Below are 25,262 nucleotides of genomic sequence, written 5' to 3'. Positions count from 1 at the left end.
ATATACAACTGGACCAATTTTCTTAGTAATCACAATAGGTCCTACATATCTTTGGCTTAGTTTTCTTCGCTTCCTAATTCGTATTACTCCCTTCCATCGAGATACTTTTAGCATGACTTTATCGCCCTCTTGAAATTCCAAGGGTTTTCTTCGAATATCTGCATAGCTCTTTTGTCTACTTCTTGGAATCTTCAACCTTTCTTTGATCTGAAAGATCTTTTTGGTTGTTTCATGTATGACCTCTGGGCATGTAAATTGTGTATCACCAACCTCACTCCAACACAGTGGTGATCTACACTTTCTTCCGTACAGGGCCTCAAATGGTGCGGCTCCTGGAACTAAATCAATCTGAAATTCGACTTGCCTATAAGGAGGTAGACCTGGCATATCTTTCTGGGAATACTTGTGGGAAAATCTCGAACAATTGGAACGTCTTCTAACCAAATTTATTTGGTTTTAAGTTCATTTACATGTGCGAGAATAGCTAGATATCCCTTCATTAGATATGTTCTAGCTTCCATGCAAGAAATGATATTGAGATTCGTCTTAACTCTATCTCCTTGGATCATTAATACCTCACCACTCTCGAGAGGTATACGGATAGACTTTTCCTTACAATTAATGTTCGCACAATTCTTGGACAACCAACCCATACTAATGACAACATCGAAACTTCTTAACTGTAAGGGCATTAAATCAACTTCAAACAGATTGTTTGACAGATTCAAAACACAACCTCTCATAATCTTATCTGCTTTTATTAACTTACCGTTTCCCAATTCTATAGCATATCTAATGTCTAAGGCGGTTAAAGGCCTATTGATTGCAACACTAAAATCTTTGGCTATAAAACTTTTATCAGCACCGGTATCGAGTAAAATAGATGCTAAACGATTATCGAGAAGGAACTTACCCGTGACTAACTCTGGGTCCTCACGAGCTTCTTTAGTGGAGATCTGAAAAGCTCGATCCTTAGCCACTTCTCCCTTCTTCGCCTTAGGACATTCTTTCTTGAAATGCCCTGCTTGCCCACAATTGAAGCAACCACTCTGTTTCCCCTTTTCATTATTATCATTTCCTAACAAATGAACTCTAAAATCCTTCGCGAGATACCCTTGCTTCTTACATCACTGGCAGACTACAGTACACGTACTAAAATGATGTCGCGTACATCTATTGCAAATATGGTTTCTTCTCTTCATAACCATTCCTCGAACCCCCAACTTGTTGTTTCCTTGCTTCTTGGAATTTCCTTCTTGATTCCCGTTCCACTCATGCTTCTCAGTCGTGATCTTCACATCCATTTTGATATTGATTGGCTAACGTCGCACTACTTGCGTTACAAATCATGTGCCATACGGATTGCACTCTGGATCGTCTCTGGCTTTGATGATAGAACATTCCCTCAAATGTCTTCTGACAAACCCCAAATATACCTCTCAACTTTCTTATATTCAGGGGTAACCATAGTTGGGCACATTAAAGCTAATTCCAGGAATCTATTAGTATATCTTACGATATCAGTTCCTTCAAGTTTTAAGTTCCACAACTCGGTTTCTAGCCTTTGAATTTCGTTCCTTAGACAATACTCATCGATCATTATCTTCTTAAATTCCTCCCAAGGGGTAGCATATGGTTCATCAATGCCCTTTGATTTGGAAAAAGGAATTCCACCAAGTTAAGGCTCCATCTAAGAGAGTACATGATGCGAACTTCATTCGATCATTGTCTGCGTACTCAGTAATTTCTAAATACCGATTCTAGTTTTTCAAGCCACCTTATTAACCCTACGGGTCCTTCTGTTCCTGAAAAACTCTGGGGCTTGCAACCCAAAATGCCTTGTAATTGCATTTCTGCTGGACATTTTCCACTTCGAGTCTCCTTCCATTCGCGGCATTTGCTGCACGCCCAGATTCAGCATTAGAAAGGGCTTCAGCTACTCTTTGAGCTACCATTTCCTCATTCTAAGTGGCACTCATTCCTCTGGAGATAAGAATAGCATAGTGGTAAATGTACATCATACAAGTGTTATGAAAATGAACTAAATACTCATAATAGATAAAAGTCGATTAAAACTTTTAATCATTACAAAATTTGGGTATTCACCTACCCGTTAGTTCACACACATAATGTACATAAACTATTATCACACTATATGGCATATCTGATAATTGATCCTAACACAACCGATTACTGATCCTAGCACACACAAGCTACCTTTCCTATCATATCCATTATACATGCATACTATTAAGAGTGTAGGCAAGAAAATTAACACTCCTAGTTACTAACGGTAGATCTAAAGTGGCACAATGGTGTTAACCACCATAACCATCTCGTGCAGCTGGGTTTCCAAACTCGCTACTTTTGTTACAAGTTCTTGATTCCTTGCTGACAAGTCATCCACACGGTACTTCAACAACTCGATCTCCTCCTGTTGCGTACACTGAACACCCTCGATTTCATTAAAACGAGAATAATTACCATCCTGATTCTCTTGGACATACAAATAGTCAAAAGTTCCTTGAAGTCGTTCAATACGTCCCTCATGCCTAAAAATTCTAGCTAACAAAGTGTAAATCGTGTCCTGTTATGATTGACCCATTAATCCGTCCCTTCCATTAATGGTCGGAGGTACATTACGTTCATGGTACGGGGTTCCCTCTTGATGATTCCATCTACCTAAAAGGTCACGAACCCACATCCATCGTTGCCAGAATGGTTGGTACGTTGCGAACTCATTCATGTCAGAGTCGTTGTCTGGATTAATCTCTATAGGTACGGTAGAGTTGGATCCTGTGGAGCCAGTGAAGCTAGATGAGGCCATCTTAACATACAAAACATATAAAGGTTAGCCTATAGAATTTCCGACGAGTAAAAATAATAATATATGACTCAAAAAATAGTAGAGACCGGAAAATTTTGACTCGGTTATAGGTGGGACACACTAATGCAATCCTAGTTGGTCAGGTCTAGACACACTAATGCCATCCACATTCCCTATAACCCAGGCTCTGATACCATGTCTGTCACGACCCCCATCTCGATTTCCCAAGACGTGGTGTGAACTTTAACATAGTGTCCCAGGTTATAGTCAACGTAGCAGCGGAAACATAAATATTATTACATCACAGTCTCTGTTTTTAGTTTTGGTACATCGTGGTTGAAAAATACAAGTACAGACGTAGTACAAATACCAATATATCATAATCTAGCCTATCAATACTAGATTTAACAAAAGACATTTTTAAACTTCCACGATGCCCGACCTGAAAATGCTCCAAAAGCTAAGTACCTGAGATAAATACTTAAAACGTCAATATAAATATTGGTGATTTCATAGGTTTAGTTACAATGCATATTTAATGGACATCAAGATTTCATGTACAAAACAGTTGAAAAGTTATTCTAGTTCATGAGCTTTCGATATCGAACGTTAACGTAAAAGTACCCGAAAACAAGCGTCACTTAAGGTCTAAGTGCAAGTGGTCGAAGGTTATGCATCCGATAGCCTATTAGACCTATCCTGATGTGAGGAGTCATCCTCAAATAGATCTATTCATAATATTCGCGTTTACCAAACCGGTAATTAACGATATCAAAATCGGGATTTATAAATTGACCTTTGTTACTCAACATAGAATATAGTTGTAAGTACTTGATTCCAATATGTAAAATAGTAAACAAGTATTATCTCATCCCAAAAGTATAAAAGATTGATTAAAAATGGGACTACGAACTCACTTGATACGGTGTAAGGTATACACGGTAGTCGGTTTAAATAGTGCGCGGTGATCCGGGCTTGAGACCTAATGAATATTATGAGGTCAGAGGTCATACTATCCCATATAGTATTTAGAATGAGTCTAAGATCAGTCTCCAAGTATTCTTTCATGTCCATTTCGATTTTTGATTGGAAACATTATATAATTCGTAGTTTTAAGTTTCAGCAAATCTCTCCAGTTTTACCTTCACATTATATTATGTGTTTCTACCAATCTAGATATCCATTTAAGGTGATATTACCACCTCTAGAAAGGTTATTGAGTCCCTAATCCAACCATGTAAGGTTAGCTTCTGGATTCAAAGTATAATTTGGTCAAATTTATGATTTCCTACAAGTGTGCAATTCTGTCCAGATTTATACTATAAGCTTCCATGCATACTTATAATTAGTAAATCACCTTTGTTTGACTTGTGGCTTTTACAAAACACTAAAAAGATATAAAATAACACGTGGTAAAAAGGATTAACTTCCAGCTATTCATTTGGTTAGTTTTTCAAGACCATATTTTTGACCAAAATCAGACTACAACAGTTTTTTTTATTAAATCTATATAGCCTTTTTTCCTAAACTACCTCATGGATTTTAGTGAATCAAGTCTTGTTTTGTTCCTATAGTAGTACCCTTTTAAGTATAGAAGGATATATCTTAATAAACTATATAGTTTTTGATTTATTCAAGTCACACTAGACTTAGGTCAGATTCAAGAAAGTCTAGACACTTAGTGAGTAAATAAAAATGAAAAATACCTTTTACTTTTGGTAAAATCATGGAAAATTTACAGGAAGCTTACAACATATATGTTGACATGTGGTTAATTTATTAGGTTCAAATTCAGAGTCTACGTAACGTTTTAACCTACGAACATTTCAGGGCTGTTTTGGACAGAATCCTGATGAAACTGTTTTATGTATTTTAGTCAACAAAATTCATGTTTAAAGTTTATTTTAAAACATAGGACATGTAGGAAACTTAAGGTTACTCATCCATAATCAAGATTAAGGTTAGCCATGTGATCATCATTAAGTGTTTACACACTTTAGATCAAGCATTTACACCTTAATAACTCTTGAAAGTAACTTAGTAAGTAATAAAAGAAGTGTTCTTGGTGATTATACCTTGAGTAATGATGATGTATGAGTTGATGAAGATGAATAATGAAGAAATAATGGCTGTAACTAAGAGAGTGCTTATGAATACTGAGGAGTAATAAGTGAACTTAAGATTTAACAAGTGATTATATGGAGATGGATATGTAGGCGTGGCACATGGAGATTAAAAGAGGAGGATGACAAGCCAACTTGCATGCAATCTCATGCAAACATGTTTAGTATCTTCATGACATAAAGATTAAGTAATGTCATGTGTGTAAGACAAGTATGTATGGGAGATTAGTTTAATTAAGTACTTGCACATGAAGGTGATGATGGTGAGGAGGTGGTGGGGGACGTGTAACATGGGCATCAAAAGGAAGATTATGACTCATGAAATCCATGCAATGATGTTTAGAATCTAGTTAGCAAGATAATTAGGAAGTGTGCATGGCTTTTTAAGGATGGTATCATGTGTTTAGATCATGTGATGATGATGATATTGATGATGATGAGGGTGGCGGTTTTGATGATGATTATGGAAGACACTTTGTTAATTAAATGTACATGTACTAGTGTAGTTTAACAAATGTGTAATCTAAGGTGTTGAATGATAAGTTCATGATTTAGATAGTAAACTTATATTGGCTCTAAATCAAGATAGAATGGATTTTGTAACGACCCAAACCAACCCGCGAACAAACCACGTGAAAATACAAAATAAAAAAAATTTGCTGCACAGTGAACTGGCGCGGCGCGCCAGGATGGCCGCACGGCGCGCCATTCGGATCTGTCCGGAAAGTCTCAAAATGCGAAAAAGATTGACTAGTTCCCGACACATTTAGACGAAATGCTTTTTACCATACATCCAAATATGTAAAACTAACCTGTTTCAAATATAAAATCAATGTTTTACAGGCGGGGCCCACATCGGCCGTTTTACGAGTTTAATACAATTTACGAGTTTCGACCACCAAAAAGTTTAAGTTCCAAACTACACAATGAGCATGGCGTTTGGGATTAAACTACCCTACTATCGGTCAAACTCCAAGAGCTACTAAAGCCAAAAGCGTCCCCTAGCATCAAGCGGGATCTCTAGTCCAAAAAGATGCCCTTACCCTTGTCCAAAACCGAACCTATAAAAATAGTAAACAACGAGAGGGTAAGCAAAGCTTAGTGAATGCAATAATTATATGAATACATATATAATTATACCTACTTGCATACACTTACACACCAAACCGCAAACACGCTAGCATACACATTTAGCTTATCGTCACAATAACAAGCTATAAATCTCCAATACCACAAGCTAGCATAACAACCGCATATGAATATAACTCGAATAATATAATACGCTTACAACATAAATAACCATGGTTAACCAATAGTACAAGGGAACGGCGCTCGCGAAAATGCCATCGGTGTTCGTAACATCCGTTAGGGCACTTAACACCTCGCACCACTAACCCCTAGGGTGGCACCTTAACACCTCGGCACATCACCCCGAGTGGTATCTTAACACCTCGATGCATCACTCATTATTTTTACGGAGTGGTGTCTTAACACCTCGACACTACACTCCTAGGTGGCATCTTAATACCTCGATGCTACACCCGAGTGGCATCTTAACACCTCGATGCTACACTCTTCACGTGAAACGTGGTGTCTTAACACCTCGACACTACACATTTCATGCTACAACAAATAGATACATTATATACCTACACATATAATTATTCCACTCACCTTGTCGCCTTGAAGAATGCTACCGAATAATCTGCAACTCGTCAATGGAAAGTACCTATTCCATTATCACAAATTCAACAACACACTTAGATTGGATTTACAAACCAACCCAATTTGACACTTAGTGCAAATTTGACCCAAATGCACTTCCAAGTACAAACCGCGCCCAAAATTAACCAATAATCACTAACACAAGTGAGAATGGTCTTAATACGCCAATTAAACCCAATCATAGGTGTTAAACACCTATCTTTCCCATAAAGACACTTAAACCCTAATTTGACCCATAAGAAGTCAATAACACGCCATTAGCAAGTTTTGACACCAAAACATATTTAACTCGATTTTATACTTCAACTTAATCCATTTTAAGTTTATAAACCTTACTAAATCGACAATTGGGTCATAACCGTCACCAAACCCTAATTTTGACCCATAGTCAAAATTAGTCAACCAAATAACCCTAAATGGGTTCCAATACTTCCATAATCACTAAACCTAGTGATTAAACCCAAATTTAAGTTCTAAACATAACCAATTTGTTCACCAACCCAAAATGCACCAACATTAACAATAAACCCGATTACTAGCATCACTAAACCCACTTCATGAGTCTAAATGGGTTTATCAACAAATCAAGTTCAAACCCTAACTTTGAATAGCAAAATCAACAATGCAATTCGGAGTTAGAACTTACCAATACCGCCAAAATGATGCCGTTGACGAGTAGAACAACTTTAATGCTTGAGGTTTGACCCGAAACAACCTCCTTCTTCTCCAAATGGAGTTTTCTCTCCCTAGAACTCAATCTCTCTCTAGGGTTTGAGGATGGGAGTGTTTGTGTGGGTGAGAAATGAGCTCCAATGGAGTTCTAGGTCAGTCTTGATGACCCCAAACCGACCCTAATTGAAAAGACCAAAGTACCCCTCATTTAAACCTTTTAAAAAGGCTGAAAATTGCCTCTGCAGCAATTGGCGCGCCGCGCCAGAAGGTGGAGCGCCGCTCCAAATAACTGGAAATTGTGGTCGAGCCCAAAACAGGTTTCAGCAACTTGTTTTGGCCATAACTTTTCGACCGTAACTCCGTTTTCGATGAATCAAATATCGTTGGAAACGTAATAAGATATTCTATCCAATGGTAAGGCTTTGAAACATCAACTCAAACTTTATTTGGGGTTGAAAAGATACGTACACACCTTGTCACTTCGGACAACGTCCAGTTTCCTTCGACGTTCGAGCAAGCAACACGTACACTTCATACACGCATCATACACCATAAATACATTATGTACAATAAATATTTGGGTCTTACAACTCTCCCCCACTTAAACTCGATCACGTCCTCGTGATCTTCTCCACTTAACCAATTCGGAACTACTCAACGGTCCTCAATTATAAGTCCCAATCCGACTTTTCTAAGCAATTCTTCCCAATGAATCGCCTTTAACAACTAAAATCGTCACCCGCGATTTTATCGAAACTAAAATCCGAGCACTAAAACCTGCTCAATCCCCCATTCATCAAGAAAACTCAACCAATCTCGTACCGAGATATCAACCCTATAGTGTACCCTTTCCAAGTACAATGCTAAAAACAACCAAATATCGACCTAAGGTCAACAACCCAAACGATGAAGACCAAGTAAAGACGAATCCTTACGGATAACACTTACCATCTAACACCCTTAGTAGTGCGCAAACATAGCTAATACGCAACTACCCAATTACGTGAGCAAAATACGGCTATTACATCACTAATCACACAACATGGTTCTTACGACCGAACCATCGGAGCTTAAAACAACCAGTGGTTCTCAAGTCCAACAACGCGAAGGTTAGTTCACACAAAACCCATGGTGTACAAAAACGGCTATCGTGATATATCCGTAGTGTGCAAAAACGGCTATTGCAACACTACCAACCATATGTGAGCGAAACACGGCTATCGCATCACTATTTACCAACGTGTGAGTAAAAATCGGCTATCACTCACAACCACGAGTGGTTAACGAAGAGCTAATCCTTCCGGATATCCCTCGTCACCTATCTTAAGTCAAACGCGGTCAACATAGAGATAACCCCAAATAAACACCACATAATCACCTTGTAGTTCACAAAATGGCTATTGTGTAACTACCACCCAAAGTATACGATAATGAGGCATCGTAACCTTTCTCAAAGTTCCATTACTCTATTCCCAAAGGTAACCACACGGCTATCACAATCGAGCCAAGAACCACCCACATTACTCATAGACACAACAATAATTCCCTAGAAGAGAATCCGGCATACACATCCCTTTACCGAGGGATCTTACCTTGCTCATCGAACACGTAAATTATCTCCCAATGAGATTTACCACCTTACCACCGCGGTGATAATTTAAATCCAAAAACCATAAGTACAATTTATTCCAAATCGTACTTTTACGACAATAGACCAATGTAGGTCTCAACACTAGCTTCGAATCCCTACGAGCATCGTCCAAATATCACTGCAATAGAACACCTTCGTGCAAAAGTACAAACTCCCCCACTTAGGACTCCGCTTCGTAACCACATCATCGAATAATAGCATCCCGTGGAATGACCACTTATCAAGATACACAACCAATATCCTCATTGGTCATAGTCCTTGAATTCTCGCGAATTCGTCCTTAACAATAAATTCCGACGATAAACACATGCTCACTTTCGCAGAAAGAGTGACCACTAACCTAACAACTAATGCGCCAAATCGCATTACCGTAACTCCTATGAGAGAGACGAGGTTCACCCGTCTTGCATCTCTTAATACGCACGTTACCATAATCTTGCTCCAACCTTGAGCATACGAAGGAATTTAAGCTATCCTTAAACTCTTGAACGAAGAGTCTACCACAATTTACACAACCCTTACACTTGCAATAATCCAATTCCTATAGTTTGTCAAATTTCCACCTAGTCACTCATGTACCTAAGGGTTTCTATCCGGTACCCTAAGTACAATGTAACCGCAACACCATCGGAGTCGAATACCACGCTAGTAGGTATGAAAGAGGCACCTAATGTCGCGTCACGTAGAATCCTTTACCAACATACATCGAGATCCAAAACACTCGATTTCTCGGGTTTCATCCCACCCGTCGAACCTCATGGTTCATCAACTTCAACACGAGAGCGAACACGCTCTAACATCCGAACACCAAAACTCATTTCCATGGCTTGGTAGAGACATTTCCCAAATACTAAGGAATGCTTGGTTACGCCAAGTCTTACGCCCTTCGCCCGACAATCCAAAGTCACCATAGGGTACTTCCATTAGGAACGTCACCTATATCAATAACATGCACAACACAATTGAGACCTTAAGGGTCTCGCTCGAACGAGCTAAACAACCCGATACCAACCAAAATGCCTAAGCGCCCAAGGATTCGCACCATAGGATCAAGGCACAACACACCACTTATACACTCTGCTGAGAGCAAACCGGAACCATAAACGTAAACCGCCCGCTTGCTACGAATTATCTCTAATGGAGAATAAAGTTTAGCTAAGACTTACGCGCATACCGCATGTTATTACAAACGAACAACATATAACTTCGTACTAAAGGTACCTGATGTAGCGCTGTTGGGCTTCCGTGCTCCACAACCCATCATGTATTCGCGCTCTAACCTCCTAACCCGATCGTCATGCGATTCGGAACACTCTGACTTCCGGTGTCCCTTCATCCGGCAAATTGGACACCTGATTGAGCCTAAAGGTACCACCGTACAATCTTGTGCCAAATGACCCCATTCCTCACACTTAAAGCACATAAGCTTGTAACCCTTCTTACTCTTCTTCTTCACATTCTCGACGCCTTCAGGCGTACTTCATGCCCTCTTACCATGAGCACCATGTAATCCTAACCTTGCATGTACATCTTCATCATCACTACCTCGAGGTTTGGGAAACCTCTTTTCAAACTCTTCCTTTACAACTTTAGTCGCTTGGTCTCGGACCATTTCCGTCATTTGTCCTTCGACCAACTCCTTGGTTACTTCTCTAACTCTGCCGGTGAAAATCGAGACATATCGTTTAAACACAGCCTCAATCTTTAACGTTAACTCATCCTTCCCTTCGTGAATAGGCTCACTCGTTCCGCATTCATTTTCCGTTTTCATTCTAAGAGATGCAAACGATTAGATCACGAACGTATAGACCACACGCACAACACCATCCCATCTTGTTAAACACTCGTCGTACATCACTTGTTAGACATGATTTGCACCCGTAATAAGGTTTGCAAGTCCTTGTTACGCATACATGTCGTATCAACTTGTTAGTACAACGACCGCCTCACTTGATGATATAAATAAACGCAAACAAAATTCTACACGATATAAACACACGCTAGAATTATTATCACAACACAAAAGTATATTAATAATATCCACATTACTAATATAAACGTTAGTCCACCTATAAACAAGGCACTAACTATAACTTATTCTGACCCGTACTCCTACAAGTCCCGCAACAAATTAAGCACACACAAAAGTCTAAGTCTAGGCACCTATCTCAAGTCACCTAAATCCCTTAGACCATGCTCTGATACCACTTGTAACGACCCAAACCAACCCGCGAACAAACCACGTGAAAATACAAAATAAAAAAAATTTGCTGCACAGTGAACTGGCGCGGCGCGCCAGGATGGCCTCGCGGCGCGCCATTCGGGTCTGTCCGGAAAGTCTCAAAATGCGAAAAAGATTGACTAGTTCCCGACACTTTTAGACGAAACGATTTTTACCATACATCCAAATATGTAAAACTAACCTGTTTCAAATATAAAATCAATGTTTTACAAGCGGGGCCCACATCGGCCGTTTTACGAGTTTAATACAATTTACGAGTTTTGACCACCAAAAAGTTTAAGTTCCAAACTACACAATGAGCATGGCGTTTGGGATTAAACTACCCAACTATCGGTCAAACTCCAAGAACTACTAAAGCCAAAAGCGTCCCCTAGCATCAAGCGGGATCTCTAGTCCAAAACGATGCCCTTACCCTTGTCCAAAACCGAACCTATAAAAATAGTAAACAACGAGAGGGTAAGCAAAGCTTAGTGAATGCAATAATTATACGAATACATATATAATTATACCTACTTGCATACACTTACACACCAAACCGCAAACACGCTAGCATACACATTTAGCTTATCGTCACAATAACAAGCTATAAATCTCCAATACCACAAGCTAGCATAACAACCGCATATGAATATAACTCGAATAATATAATACGCTTACAACACAAATAACCATGGTTAACCAATTGTACAAGGGAACGGCGCTCGCGAAAACGCCATCGGTGTTCGTAACATCCATTAGGGCACTTAACACCTCGCACCACTAACCCCTAGGGTGGCACCTTAACACCTCGGCACATCACCCCGAGTGGCATCTTAACACCTCGATGCATCACTCATTATTTTTACGGAGTGGTGTCTTAACACCTCGACACTACACTCCTAGGTGGCATCTTAACACCTCGATGCTACACCCGAGTGGCAACTTAACACCTCGATGCTACACTCTTCACGTGAAACGTGGTGTCTTAACACCTCGACACTACACATTTCACGCTACAACAAATAGATACATTATATACCTACACATATAATTATTCCACTCACCTTGTCGCCTTGAAGAATGCTACCGAATAATCTGCAACTCGTCAATGGAAAGTACCTATTCCATTATCACAAATTCAACAACATACTTAGATTGGATTTACAAACCAACCCAATTTGACACTTAGTGCAAATTTGACCCAAATGCACTTCCAAGTACAAACCGCGCCCAAAATTAACCAATAATCACTAACACAAGTGAGAATGGTCTTAATACGCCAATTAAACCCAATCATAGGTGTTAAACACCTATCTTTCCCATAAAGACACTTAAACCCTAATTTGACCCATAAGAAGTCAATAACACGCCATTAGCAAGTTTTGACACCAAAACATATTTAACTCGATTTTATACTTCAACTTAATCCATTTTAAGTTTATAAACCTTACTAAATTGACAATTGGGTCATAACCGTCACCAAACCCTAATTTTGACCCATAGTCAAAATTAGTCAACCAAATAACCCTAAATGGGTTCCAATACTTCCATAATCACTAAACCTAGTGGTTAAACCCAAATTCAAGTTCTAAACATAACCAATTTGTTCACCAACCCAAAATCCACCAACACTAACAATAAACCCGATTACTAGCATCACTAAACCCACTTCATGAGTCTAAATGGGTTTATCAACAAATCAAGTTCAAATCCTAACTTTGAATAGCAAAATCAACAATGCAATTCGGAGTTAGAACTTACCAATACCGCCAAAATGATGCCGTTGACGAGTAGAACAACTTTAATGCTTGAGGTTTGACCCGAAACAACCTCCTTCTTCTCCAAATGGAGTTCTCTCTCACTAAAACTCAATCTCTCTCTAGGGTTTGAGGATGGGAGTGTTTGTGTGGGTGAGAAATGAGCTCCAATGGAGTTCTAGGTCAGTCTTGATGACCCCAAACCGACCCTAATTGAAAAGACCAAAGTACCCCTCATTTAAACCTTTTAAAAAGACTGAAAATTGCCTCTGCAGCAATTGGCGCGCCGCGCCAGAACGTGGTGCGCCGCTCCAATTAACTGGAAATTGTGGTCGAGCCCAAAACAGGTTTCAGCAACTTGTTTTGGCCATAACTTTTCGACCGTAACTCCGTTTTCGATGAATCAAATATCGTTGGAAACGTAATAAGATATTCTATCCAATGGTAAGGCTTTGAAACATCAACTCAAACTTTATTTGGGGTTGAAAAGATACGTACACACCTTGTCACTTCAGACAACATCCAGTTTCCTTTGACGTTCGAGCAAGCAACACGTACACTTCATACACGCATCATACACCATAAATACATTATGTACAATAAATATTTGGGTCTTACAGATTTGTTTATATGAAAGTAATGACTAAGTACAAGTGATCAAGACTAGGTGCGAGAATGATTAAATGTCGAAAAGTCTTAACTTATTTTCTAACATTCAAGTGAAATAAATCAAGAGTCTCAAATCTAAGTATTTAATTAATAAGGTTGGTTTTATTAAGTCATAATATATAAAGTATAGAAAAATCTAAGGTTCATGGTAATAAGCCGAGGGTTCAGGACAATATGCAAAAATGCAAAATACAATGCTTAGACAAGTAATACCTAAATACGATCTTAGAGTTACACAACTCTAAAACAAACCAAGACATAAATCATTAAGTTTACTCGTTAAGTCGGAAATTAAAATTTTTAAAGAAGTCAAACTAGATATCCTAAGTCAAAAAGCTTGGGTTATGACAAATAATCATATAAACTTCGAAGTACTAAACACCACGTCCACTAGCCCTTCCGTCTAGTGAACATTCTGGATGGGAGTGTTAAATCCGGTAGCTACCTTTAGGATTCGCGTCAATTAGGCGTGCACTAATTCTAAAAATTAGTGATGTTCCCTAATTCTTAGCTTACCAAGCAATAATAATCAGTTGAAAAATATTCATATCAATTGTGGCAATTATCACGTCCACATAATTCAATGGTGGCAAGTATCACATCCACATAATTCATTTTAGGAATGTTTTGCTTATGTCTATCTCGTTAAACATTTATAAAAGCATTTCATGTATTCGCAGTTCAAAATGTATTTCAAAAGAATTTAATAAAGCAGTTGTAAAAGTAGCGAATGTATTCTCAGTCCCAAAAATGTAAAGAGTAAAAGGGAATCAAATGAACTCACCAAATGTATTTTGTAGTAAAAATACATATGACTATATTGAACAATGCAGGGTTGGCCTTGGATTCACGAACCTATATCATTTGTATATATATATTAAAACATATAATCGTAACTGAACAAATTTATTTATTATATCTTTAATTTATATATTATGTATGTTTAATTTGTGTATATATCCATAATGGTTAATATTTTTATAGTTATATTAATATATCCATATATATATACATAATTTTTAATGTTATATTTAAAAGTCCATAGTTTGTTATTATATGTATTTATATAAATATAAATAATATTAATAGGTTTGATATATATAGTTATGTGAAATTTTAGTATAAGTATAGTACGAATATATTTTATATACAAAATATCTATCTGTTTAAAAGGTAGTTTTTGATATTAATAATGATAATATTAATAATCATATTACTTAATAATAATACTTATATTGATAATAATATTAGTAATAATAATAATAATAATAATAATAATAATAATAATAATAATAATAATAATAATAATAATAATAATATTAATAATAATAATAATAATAATAATATTAATAATTATAATAATAATTATAATTGTAACAAGGTTTATGATAATAATAATAAATAATAACTAATACTTACTTTAGTAATAATAACAACAATAACTAATGTTCGTAATACTTAATAATAATGATTCGGATACTTAATGATAATAATAATAATATCCTAATCATAATAATACTTATATCAATATTACTAATACTAATAGTAATAGCACTAATAATATTTAATGATGTTACTTGATAACAAAATGATAATAGTATTAATCATAATATTTATGTTTACACAATAATAATGATAATTACATATATTAGTCGTTAATAATAATAATAATAATAATAATAATAATAATAATAATAATAATAATAATAATAATAATAATAATAATAATAATAATAATAATAATAATAATAATAATAATAACAATAACAATATTCCTACTTATAACTATAATCATACTAATAATAATGATAATATCAATAATACTTGATAATGTTTATAATTGGTAACTTTTATGAATACCCCTATATAAGTAATAATAATAAGGATAATAATAATTATAACTATAATACTTGTAATGATAACAATAATTAATATTATCAATAACAATAATAATAATAACAATAATAATAATGATTAATAATAATAATAATAGAATTAATAATAAAAACTACCTTAGAGACTCCTCTTATAAAAATGCTCGAAGTGGGACTCGAACCCTTGACCACTCGAATACCCGTCACCTTTCTTAACCATCTGGGCTGTGCCCGTTTTCTGAATTATAACAGCATCTAATTTATTTAATCGTATTATTTATTATTCCCATTTCTTTCTCCTTCAGACTTGGAATCGATCAGTTACCATATATAAATCATAAATACGAATTATTAGTTTAATTTATGACTCAAATAGGAATGGAAACATCCAGTTGTTTTTGGAATAGATTTAAAAAAATAAAAAATATAAAAAAAAATATAGTAACAGCGTCGCTGTTGGTAATGAAGAACATAGATATTGATTTTGAAATTGGGATAGTTTGAGGCTCTGACTTCAATATGAAATAAGTTTGTAATCCTCCCTAGAAACTTTACCTATGCTCAATTGAACTCAAATCATAAACACAAATTCGAATTTTCGCTAAGAACAGTCAGTTTGACTTTTTATAATTAAGTTTGACTCAAAAAATTCTAACTCAATACATAAAATTGAGTCTTGTGATTTTACAGATAGTTTTAGAAAAAGGTTTCAAGCACAATTGCATTTAAAGATTTTGAAATTCAATTCAAATTTGAGGATTTTGATTTGAACATGTCGTAACAGGTTGTTTAAGTTAAAAAAAATCAATTAAATTACCAGTTGTAATTGATATTTGAGATAAAAAAAAATTGAATGACTTCCTCCACAACTGAATGGTTCGATTGTTGTGTATAAAGTGAGTATGTTGACAGCTTATTCAATCCATAGAGTAACGAACAAAAACAATATAAAGTAGATAGAGACTAAATAAATAAAAAAATTAATTTAAAGTTGATTCGTTACTGATTTTTGTTTGTAAATGAGACATAATTTGACACATAGAAATCCAAGGACAGAAATAATCTTGGTGATACTGATAGATAAAAAAAATCACACGTTATAATATAGTTTTTATATATTTAATCTAATTAATATTAATGACTAAAAATTATAATAATAATAAGAATCTAAATAAAATTAATACTGATTTCCTATATATTTGTATACAACTGTGTATATATATATATATATATATATATATATTATATATATCTGTATATATCTATCTATATATATATATATATATATATATATATCTAGTATATTTATATATTTAGTTATAGATTATAATTGATATTATTAATAATTATAACTTTAATAATAATAATACTCTTAATATTATACATAATAATAATACAAATTTATAATGATAAGATAGTAATGATCATGTTACTAATGATAATAATAACAATTATCATAGATGTATAATATAGTTAATAACAATAATACTAATTATAGTAATATTATTAATAATAACATTGATAATAATAATAATAATATATCAAATTATATATATCAACTTATTCATACCAATATATATATATATATATATATATATATATATATATATATATATATATATATATATATATATATATATATATATATATATATATATATATATATATATATTTGTATTAAAAATAATAATATTAATGTTACAGATATTAATATTAATATTAATATTAATATTAATAATGAAAGTAATAATAGTAATGTTAATATAACAATCATATTTTGAATGTTTAATTATATTTAACATAATAATAGTATATTTTATATTTGTAACATATCTAATATTTAAATTATATTTTATTATTACTAATTATCATATATACTTATATATATATATATATATATATATATATATATATATATATATATATATATATATATATATATATATATATATATATATATATATATATATATATATATATATATATATATTTATATATATATATATATACATACATACATATTTATTTACAAACAAGTGTTCGTGAATCATCGGGAATGGTCGAAGGTTAATTGAATATATGAACATAGTTTCAAAGTTTTCGAGACTCAACATTATAGACTTTGCTTATCGTGTCGGAAACATATAAAGATTAAGTTTAAATTTGGTCAGAAATTTCCGGGTCGTCACACTTCTGTTGCTGGTAATCGGTGAGTGGGATTATCTCCGGGTGTAGTATAGAGTAGCAAGTTGTGCTACTATGTTATACTGTTTTGGTTGCTATGCTTAGTAGATATGTTGTAATAATGATCACTGTAGAGTTGCCATGCTAGTCGTAGGGACAGTTGTTCGTAGTGGTAGTTGCTTAACAGTTGTGTACACAAATTGTAGTTGCCTGTTGGAACCTATTGTTGTTTGGTTCAGCTCAGAGAGGTCAACCTTGTTGTGGTTGGGTCCAGTTGGCTACTGTTTGTTGAGTATAGTGCTGAATGACACATCACCTGCGTGTGGATTTACTATACTGGGGATTCAGTAGTAAGGACTTTCGGTAGACGCTAGACTGATCAGCTAGTGGTCGTGTGGTCGTGTGCTCGTACAAGCTGCCGAGTCTCTAGTTGGAGCATAGTTGCTAGTTGAGAGTTGTCAGTTGATAGTTGTTAGTTGTCGGTTGCCTGTTATTGATTGTTATAGTTGCTGTAGTTATACAAGTTGGTACTGTATGTTAGATCTGTTAGATGATTCCATTCACTTAGCCTCGTGCTAACCCCCTCACCTCCTCCCTTGCAGGTTTTGGATCTTAGTGCTGATAGGGACGGGAGTCGAGTTGACGATATGTTTGACAAGACGAACTCTGATGTCTTAACTTTTATAAATATGTAACTAGTTGTTTTACGTAACACCGGTGGTTTGTAATAATTAACTAGCTAATGATTTGTGATAATCATGTTTGTAACTAACTAAGGGTATTTATGTGAATTAAGACTTCCGCTGTGATTTAAAAAAAAAATCAAATCAGGTTGTTAAAGTAAGCAATCACTTTCTTTTGTTGTATCAGCATGCAACCAAATCCTTGTTATGAAACATCATAATAAATCACCAAATCTTCATTTCCCTCGGGTAAAGACAGAATTAGAGCAGTAGTCAATTTCTGTTTCAACATCTGAAATGCAGACTCATGTTGCTCGTGAAAGGACCCGTTCATATACATTATAAACGATTCACAATAGTTGATTACATCGCGAGGTATTTGACCTCTATATGATACATTTTAAAAAAATTGCATTCATTTTTAAAAGACAAACTTTCTTTACATCGAAAATTGACAGGCATGCATACCATTTCATAATATCCACTATCCAACTATAAATTGACTTAATAATAATCTTTGATGAACTCAATGACTCGAATGCAACGTTCTTCGATATATGCCATGAAAGACTCCAAATAATATCTTTAAAATGAGCAAATGAACAGCGGAAGATTTCTTTAACACATGAGAATAAACATGCTTTAAAGTGTCAACCACAAGGTTGGTGAGTTCATTAGTTTATCATAATCGATTACTTTCATCATTTTAATAGACCACAAGAATTTCATTTCCAGTTCTCATAAATATACGTCCCATGCATAGAGGCAAAAATCATTCATATGGTGAACACCTGGTAACCGACATTAACTCAATGCATATAAGAATATCTCCTATCATTCCGGAAAATCCTTCAAACATGATATAAAACAACATCGAAGTACTAAAGCATCTGATACTTTGGATGGGGTTCGTCGAGCCCATAGATCTATCTTTAGGATTCGCGTCAATTTGGAGATCGGTTTCCAAATTCTTAGGTTACCAAGCAAAAGGGGCAAATTTGGCTTCGATCATTCAACCATAGAATGTAGTTTCGATTACTTGTGTCTATTTTGTAAAACATTTATAAAAGTTGCGCATGTATTCTCAGCCCAAAAATATAAAGGGTACAAAGGCAAATGAAACTCACCTATTGTATTTCGTAGTAAAAATACATATAACATCATTGAACATGTGCAAGGTTGGCCTCGGATTCACAAACCTAAATTAAGTATATATATGTATATGTTGGTCAATATTTGTATAGCAATTTAGGTCAGGTCATAGTGTAATCCTATCCTATAGCTCGAATCTGACTCAACAGTATAGTAACATGTTATATTACTCATGCTCAATTAAGATTCTAGTAAAAATTGACGTGTGAAACAACGTAACACAAATGGTTTCATAATCATAAAATAGTATTTTTATTTTTAGAGAAAGTCAACACAAAAAGTTAACTGAAAAAGTTAACGGGAAAAGTCAAAGTTCAAAGTCAAAAGTCAAAGGTCAAAGTAAAAATGAGGTCGCATGCAAATATACAATAACTTATACAAAAATGATTTTCGGTCAAACATGACTAAACGGGCCACTTCAACGATTTTTAGAAAAATTATCGGAGCTCCGATTGATAAACGGCCAAAGATAAAAGTTACACATTACTAAAAACATTAAGCACAAATGTTACAGAAGTAAACCAAACCTAGAAAACTTGTAGTTGCCAACGCGGTTTTGGCGTTTCAAAGTTAATTTTTCAGCTTTAATAAATTTACAAAAGTGACCGAGTAGCCTACTTTGGAGATTTTTAGAAAATTCCTCGAATCTCAAATTGACAAACGGTCAAAACCTGCAAATTCTCGTTACCACAAAGATATAACATGATTTTTGGCAAAAGTAAACACACATCAGGCCGACCATGACAACTGATATGTAACGACCCGTAATTTTTCGATCGTTCTATACTTATGAGATTAATATTTACATAAATTAAACCTTACCAACATGATAAGCAATCCAAACTGTTGAGACTTATATTTTTGAAAAGAGTTTTACAAAACGTTTGACCGTCCAATTTGACCGATGATATCACGAACTATATAACAAACGATAATTATACGATTATGTATATGTACATATCCATACATATTTAACATGATTTAAGGATGGTTTAACATTTCATTGCGAACTAACAACAATGAGTTATAAGTATACTTTGAGACCACTAACTTAAGTTTTCAAAACGATAACTATATGTAACGTTCTTTGACATATATACTTACAATCTATAATGTGTTGTGATTTATGTCACCAATATGATTTAAGTGTAATGGGATTAATTTGTAACCAAAATAATCTTGATAAATATCGAACAAGTTTGGGGAAGTGTGGAGTGCACACTTGTTTGAACTTATCTTGATTATGGCGGGGTCCAAGGGGTAGAGCCCCTGGCTGGGGTCAAGCTGCCAGGTCAGCTTGGAAATTTTTTTTTTGGGCTAACATTGCTTTATTAAAAATGTCTTAAAATTTTATTTTTGGCCCGGTTGGACCCATAATAAAAGCCCAATTTTGAGCTTCTTTTACCGTATCATACCCATCATCTATACGTATCTACTATTGGTAAATACACATCAAATCAATATCCTTATCAGCCTTAGATCTGCCCTAGATAAGAGGGAATCTTATTTGTAAGCTAGCATACATTGTTACTCAAAAATTCAACACAAAAATTTGTCCTTGTTCCCTCAACAATCAGACTGTCCTATAAGTATCACCATCACCTTGGTTTTTCATTTCATTCTTACAACCATCTTTCTCTAACCAAAAACACACTCTTAGGAACTCTAAGTGTTCTTCACAATCTCAGAAAATACTCATGAAGAACTAGCTTCATGAACAACCTATAATCATTATAAGAAAGTTTGATCAAGATTATTTTCTATCTTTTCCAGTAGCTTTATCCAAAGAACTTGAGGTTCGTGATATCTATCGGAGACCAAGTCGAGTTAAATACCTTCAAGGCAAAGGTGAGTATATAGTCCCACTTTTAAACTCTAAATATTTCGGGATGAGAATACATGCATTTTATGATTTACGTTATGGACACAAGTGATTAAAATTATATATTCTACGTTGAGTTGTACCACTGGCATATCTCCCTGTAACTTGGTAACTACTATTTACATGCGGTATTGTAAACGCGAATCCTATTGATAGATCTATCGGGCCTGACAACCCCAACCGGACTGGACGACCAGTATTCAACGGTTGCACAGTACTTTGTTTCGGTGACTACACTTGGTACGGTGTAGTAAGATTTCATTATAAAGGGAATATGCGACGTTGATTAAATGTTAAGTATGGTTATCAAGTGCTCAACAACTTAGAATATTTTTATTAAAACGTTTATATATGAAATCTTGTGGTCTATATTTATAACGCTGCCGGCATTAAACCTATATCTCACCAACTTTATGTTGACGTTTTAAGCATGTTTATTCTCAGGTGATAACTAAAAGCTTCCACTGCAACATGTTGAATTTAAACAAGATCTTGAGTATGCATATTTGTGTCAAAAATAAAACTGCATATCGGAGGATTTGTAATGTAAAATATGTTGAAAGTCGTATTGTTATTATCACATGTAAAGTTTGTAAGTCTAAGATTATCGCTAAACGATAATCATTATTATCTTGTTTAAACCTTGTATTTGTAATAAAAGTTATGGTTTGTATTGTAAAAACGAATGCAGTTTTTGAAAAACGTCGCATATAGAGGTCAATACCTCGCGATGAAATCATATGTTATTGTATTCGTCCTTATGGTTAAGGTCGGGTTATGACATGTGGTATCAGAGCGTTGGTCTTAGAGAACCAAAGAATTTGCATTAGTGTGTCTTATCGAGTTTGTTAGGATGCATTAGTGAGTCTGGACTTTGACCGTGTTTGATTTCGAAAACTATTGCTTATCCTTGTTGGTTAAAAATTAATATGTAAATATTATGTGGTATTAACGTGCTAGTTGTTATGTGATAGATGTCTGGCTTAGAACTTATTATCACATTCAGTGACTTCGAACCAGAATCTTCAGATGGTGTTCCAGTCATTAACCTATCCGATGATGAAAACGACACCTTTGGGGAAGACTCACAAGTTCCGGATGAATCAATTGAAGAGGAACCGGAAAATGATCCTGAGGAGGAAGAAATACAGGAAATTACGAAAGACAAGTTCGAACGAGGAAAGAAACGAAAGGCTACTGAAATGGAAAATCCAAATCCCGAGTCTAGAGAGGATGTTGTGGCACCAACTCCACCAGATACTTCCACACCTATTCCCGCTATTCCTATTAGTTCTACCCCAACATCCAGTTCTTCGGTTCCTCAGCCAAAACGCAGGGAGACAACCAGGATAACCTTTAAGCGATTTCTTTGAACACAAACGCTTTGGGTTAAATGATGCGCTGTTGTTTTAAACCATGGGATCATATAATGTTTTGTATAATATTACTAGTATGGTTTGCTTAATGTTTGATGTAAGATAAGCATATGTAAAATAGTGAAGTGTGAAATGCAATAATTTTCCATGGTTAAGTATTATTTGGGTGGTAGTAATTGATTTTCGTACTAAGCTATTAAGTATGAACTTTAACGGGTTGGTACTACCCTAGATATAATTATAAAACGATAATAAGAAGTAAAGGCTTTTATAATAATAGCTGGTTCATATTATTAATAAGCTACGATGTACTGTAAATACATACTACATCTATAATATTCCATGTGAATAATTATTTTTTCATTCTTATTGAAGATTATGGCGCGATTGAACCGAATGACGGAACAAGAAATCCAGGAACTCATCAATCAGCAAGTGAACGACAGAATGTTATGGGTCGAGGCTGCAAGAGGTGCTGCAGTTAACCCAAATCCTCGTGTGGGGTGCACTTACAAAACTTTTCAAGGTTGCAAGCCCTCATCATTCAGTGGAACAGAAGGACCGGTCGGTTTAACCCGGTGGATCGAAAAGATTGAGTCTGTATTTAAAATCAGTGGTTGTATTGAGAAGGACATGACCAAGTATGCATCGTGCACCCTACAAGATAGTGCACTCACGTGGTGGAAAAACTATGTGAAGGCCGTAGGAGGAGATGTAGCTTATGATACTCCTTGGGAAGAATTCAAAACAATGCTAATCAACGAATATTGTCCAAGGAACGAGGTTAGGAAGTTGGAAGATGAATTACGAAGCCTGAAAGTTGTTGGTACTGAACTCACCAACTACAATCAGCGATTCATGGAATTAGCTTTGCTATGTCCCGAATTGGTACCAACCGAAGAACGAAAGATTGAACTGTACAAAGACGGTTTGCCTAAAAAGGTCAAGGCAAATGTTACAACATCCAAACCCAAGACTATTCATTTAGCTATCACCATGGCGAACGAATTGATGGACCAGATTATTCTGGATAAGAACACCGATGTCAAGACATCGGGAAACAAAAGAAAGTGGGAAGGTAATCATCAACAATCCAACAAGAAACAAGAAACCACGCAAGGTGCGGGTAGCGGTTCAAACTCAGGTTATAAAGGACGAAATCCTTTATGTAACATATGCCACAAACATCACTCTGGTTATTGTAATGTGGTGTGCAACAATTGTAATCGAAAAGGTCATCTTGCTGAAGATTGTAGGGTTCCCGCTACAAATACAAACGGTACCAAGACTCCTGCCACCAATGCAAATAGAACTGCCTTGGCCACTGTTACTTGTTATGGGTTTGGGAAACAGGGTCATTATAAGAGCCAGTGTCCGAATCCAGAGAAGAATAATGGATCTGCACGTGGAAGAGCATTTGTTATTAATGCTTGAGAGGCGTGTGAAGACCTGAAGCTTGTTACGGGTACGTTTACCATTAATAACTTATCCGCATCTATTATATTCGATACTGGTGCCGATAGAAGTTACATGTGTAGAGACTTTTAAGCTAAATTGAATTGTTCATCATTACCTCTAGATGCTAAGTACATGATTGAGTTACCTAATGGTAAACTAATTAAAGCCGATAAAATTTGTCGTGATTGTAAAATAAATTTATCCGGAGAAACATTTAAGATTGATTTGATACCCGTAGAATTAGGAAGTTTTGATGTAATAGTCGGCATGGACTGGATGTCCAAAATAGGAGCTGAAGTTGTGTGTGCCAAGAAGGCAATTCGCATTCCTCGTAAGGATAAAACGCCAGTAATGATTTATGGAGAGAAGGGTAACTCAAAGCTAAAACTCATTAGTTGTTTGAAAGCTCAAAAGTGCTTGAAGAAAGGGTGCTATGCTATCTTAGCACATGTTAATAAAGTTGAAACGAAGGAGAAAGTGAAGAGCATCAATGACGTACCTGTGGCAAGAGATTTTCCTGAAGTCTTTTCGGAAGAGTTGCCGGGATTACCTCTATTTAGATCTGTAGAATTTCAAATAGATCTAGTACCAGGAGCTGCACCAGTGGCTCGTGCTCCATATAGACTTGCACCATCTGAGATGAAAGAGTTACAAAGCCAGTTACAAGAATTTACTGGACCAAGGTTTCATTCGACCGAGCACTTCACCGTGGGGAGCTCCGATTTTATTCGTCAAGAAGAAAGATGGATCTTTCCGAATGTGTATAGATTATCGTGAATTAAATAAGTTAACTATCAAGAATCGGTATCCACTACCGAGAATTGATGACTTATTTGATCAATTGCAAGGATCACGTGTTTACTCGAAAATCGACCTAAGGTCGGGCTATCATCAACTACGCGTCAAAGAAGATGATATTCCGAAAACTGCTTTTCGGACACGCTACGGTCATTATGAATTTTTGGTCATGCCGTTTGGATTAACGAATGCGCCAGCTGTATTCATGGA

At 35.3% G+C, this 25,262-nt stretch overlaps 1 protein-coding gene across 1 annotated transcript; it reads right to left on the bottom strand.

The window, feature by feature from the left end:
- Positions 1-446: 446 nt before the first annotated feature.
- LOC139888862 (uncharacterized) lies at positions 447-1,304 on the bottom strand. Its single transcript, XM_071871845.1, has 2 exons — positions 1,206-1,304; positions 447-1,058 (listed from the first exon to the last, which is right to left on the bottom strand). Exons 1-2 carry the CDS (start codon positions 1,302-1,304, stop codon positions 447-449), a joined length of 711 nt encoding a protein of 236 aa, XP_071727946.1.
- Positions 1,305-25,262: the final 23,958 nt, after the last annotated feature.

Source organism: Rutidosis leptorrhynchoides, chromosome 2, assembly GCF_046630445.1.
Source record: "Rutidosis leptorrhynchoides isolate AG116_Rl617_1_P2 chromosome 2, CSIRO_AGI_Rlap_v1, whole genome shotgun sequence".
NCBI classification, from domain to species: domain Eukaryota; kingdom Viridiplantae; phylum Streptophyta; class Magnoliopsida; order Asterales; family Asteraceae; genus Rutidosis; species Rutidosis leptorrhynchoides.
Note: the sequence above shows the minus strand (reverse complement) of the source record. Positions and strands in the feature narration are given on the sequence as shown.

Bases quoted from the DNA above. Each gene is read 5' to 3' on its own strand.
- LOC139888862 (XM_071871845.1), bottom strand. From the start codon at position 1,304: ATGGATGTGAAGATCACGACTGAGAAGCATGAGTGGAACGGGAATCAA. The intron at 1,059-1,205 runs GTTATGAAGAGA...AATAATGAAAAG, and splicing joins AGTTGGGGGTTCGAGGAATG to GGGAAACAGAGTGGTTGCTT.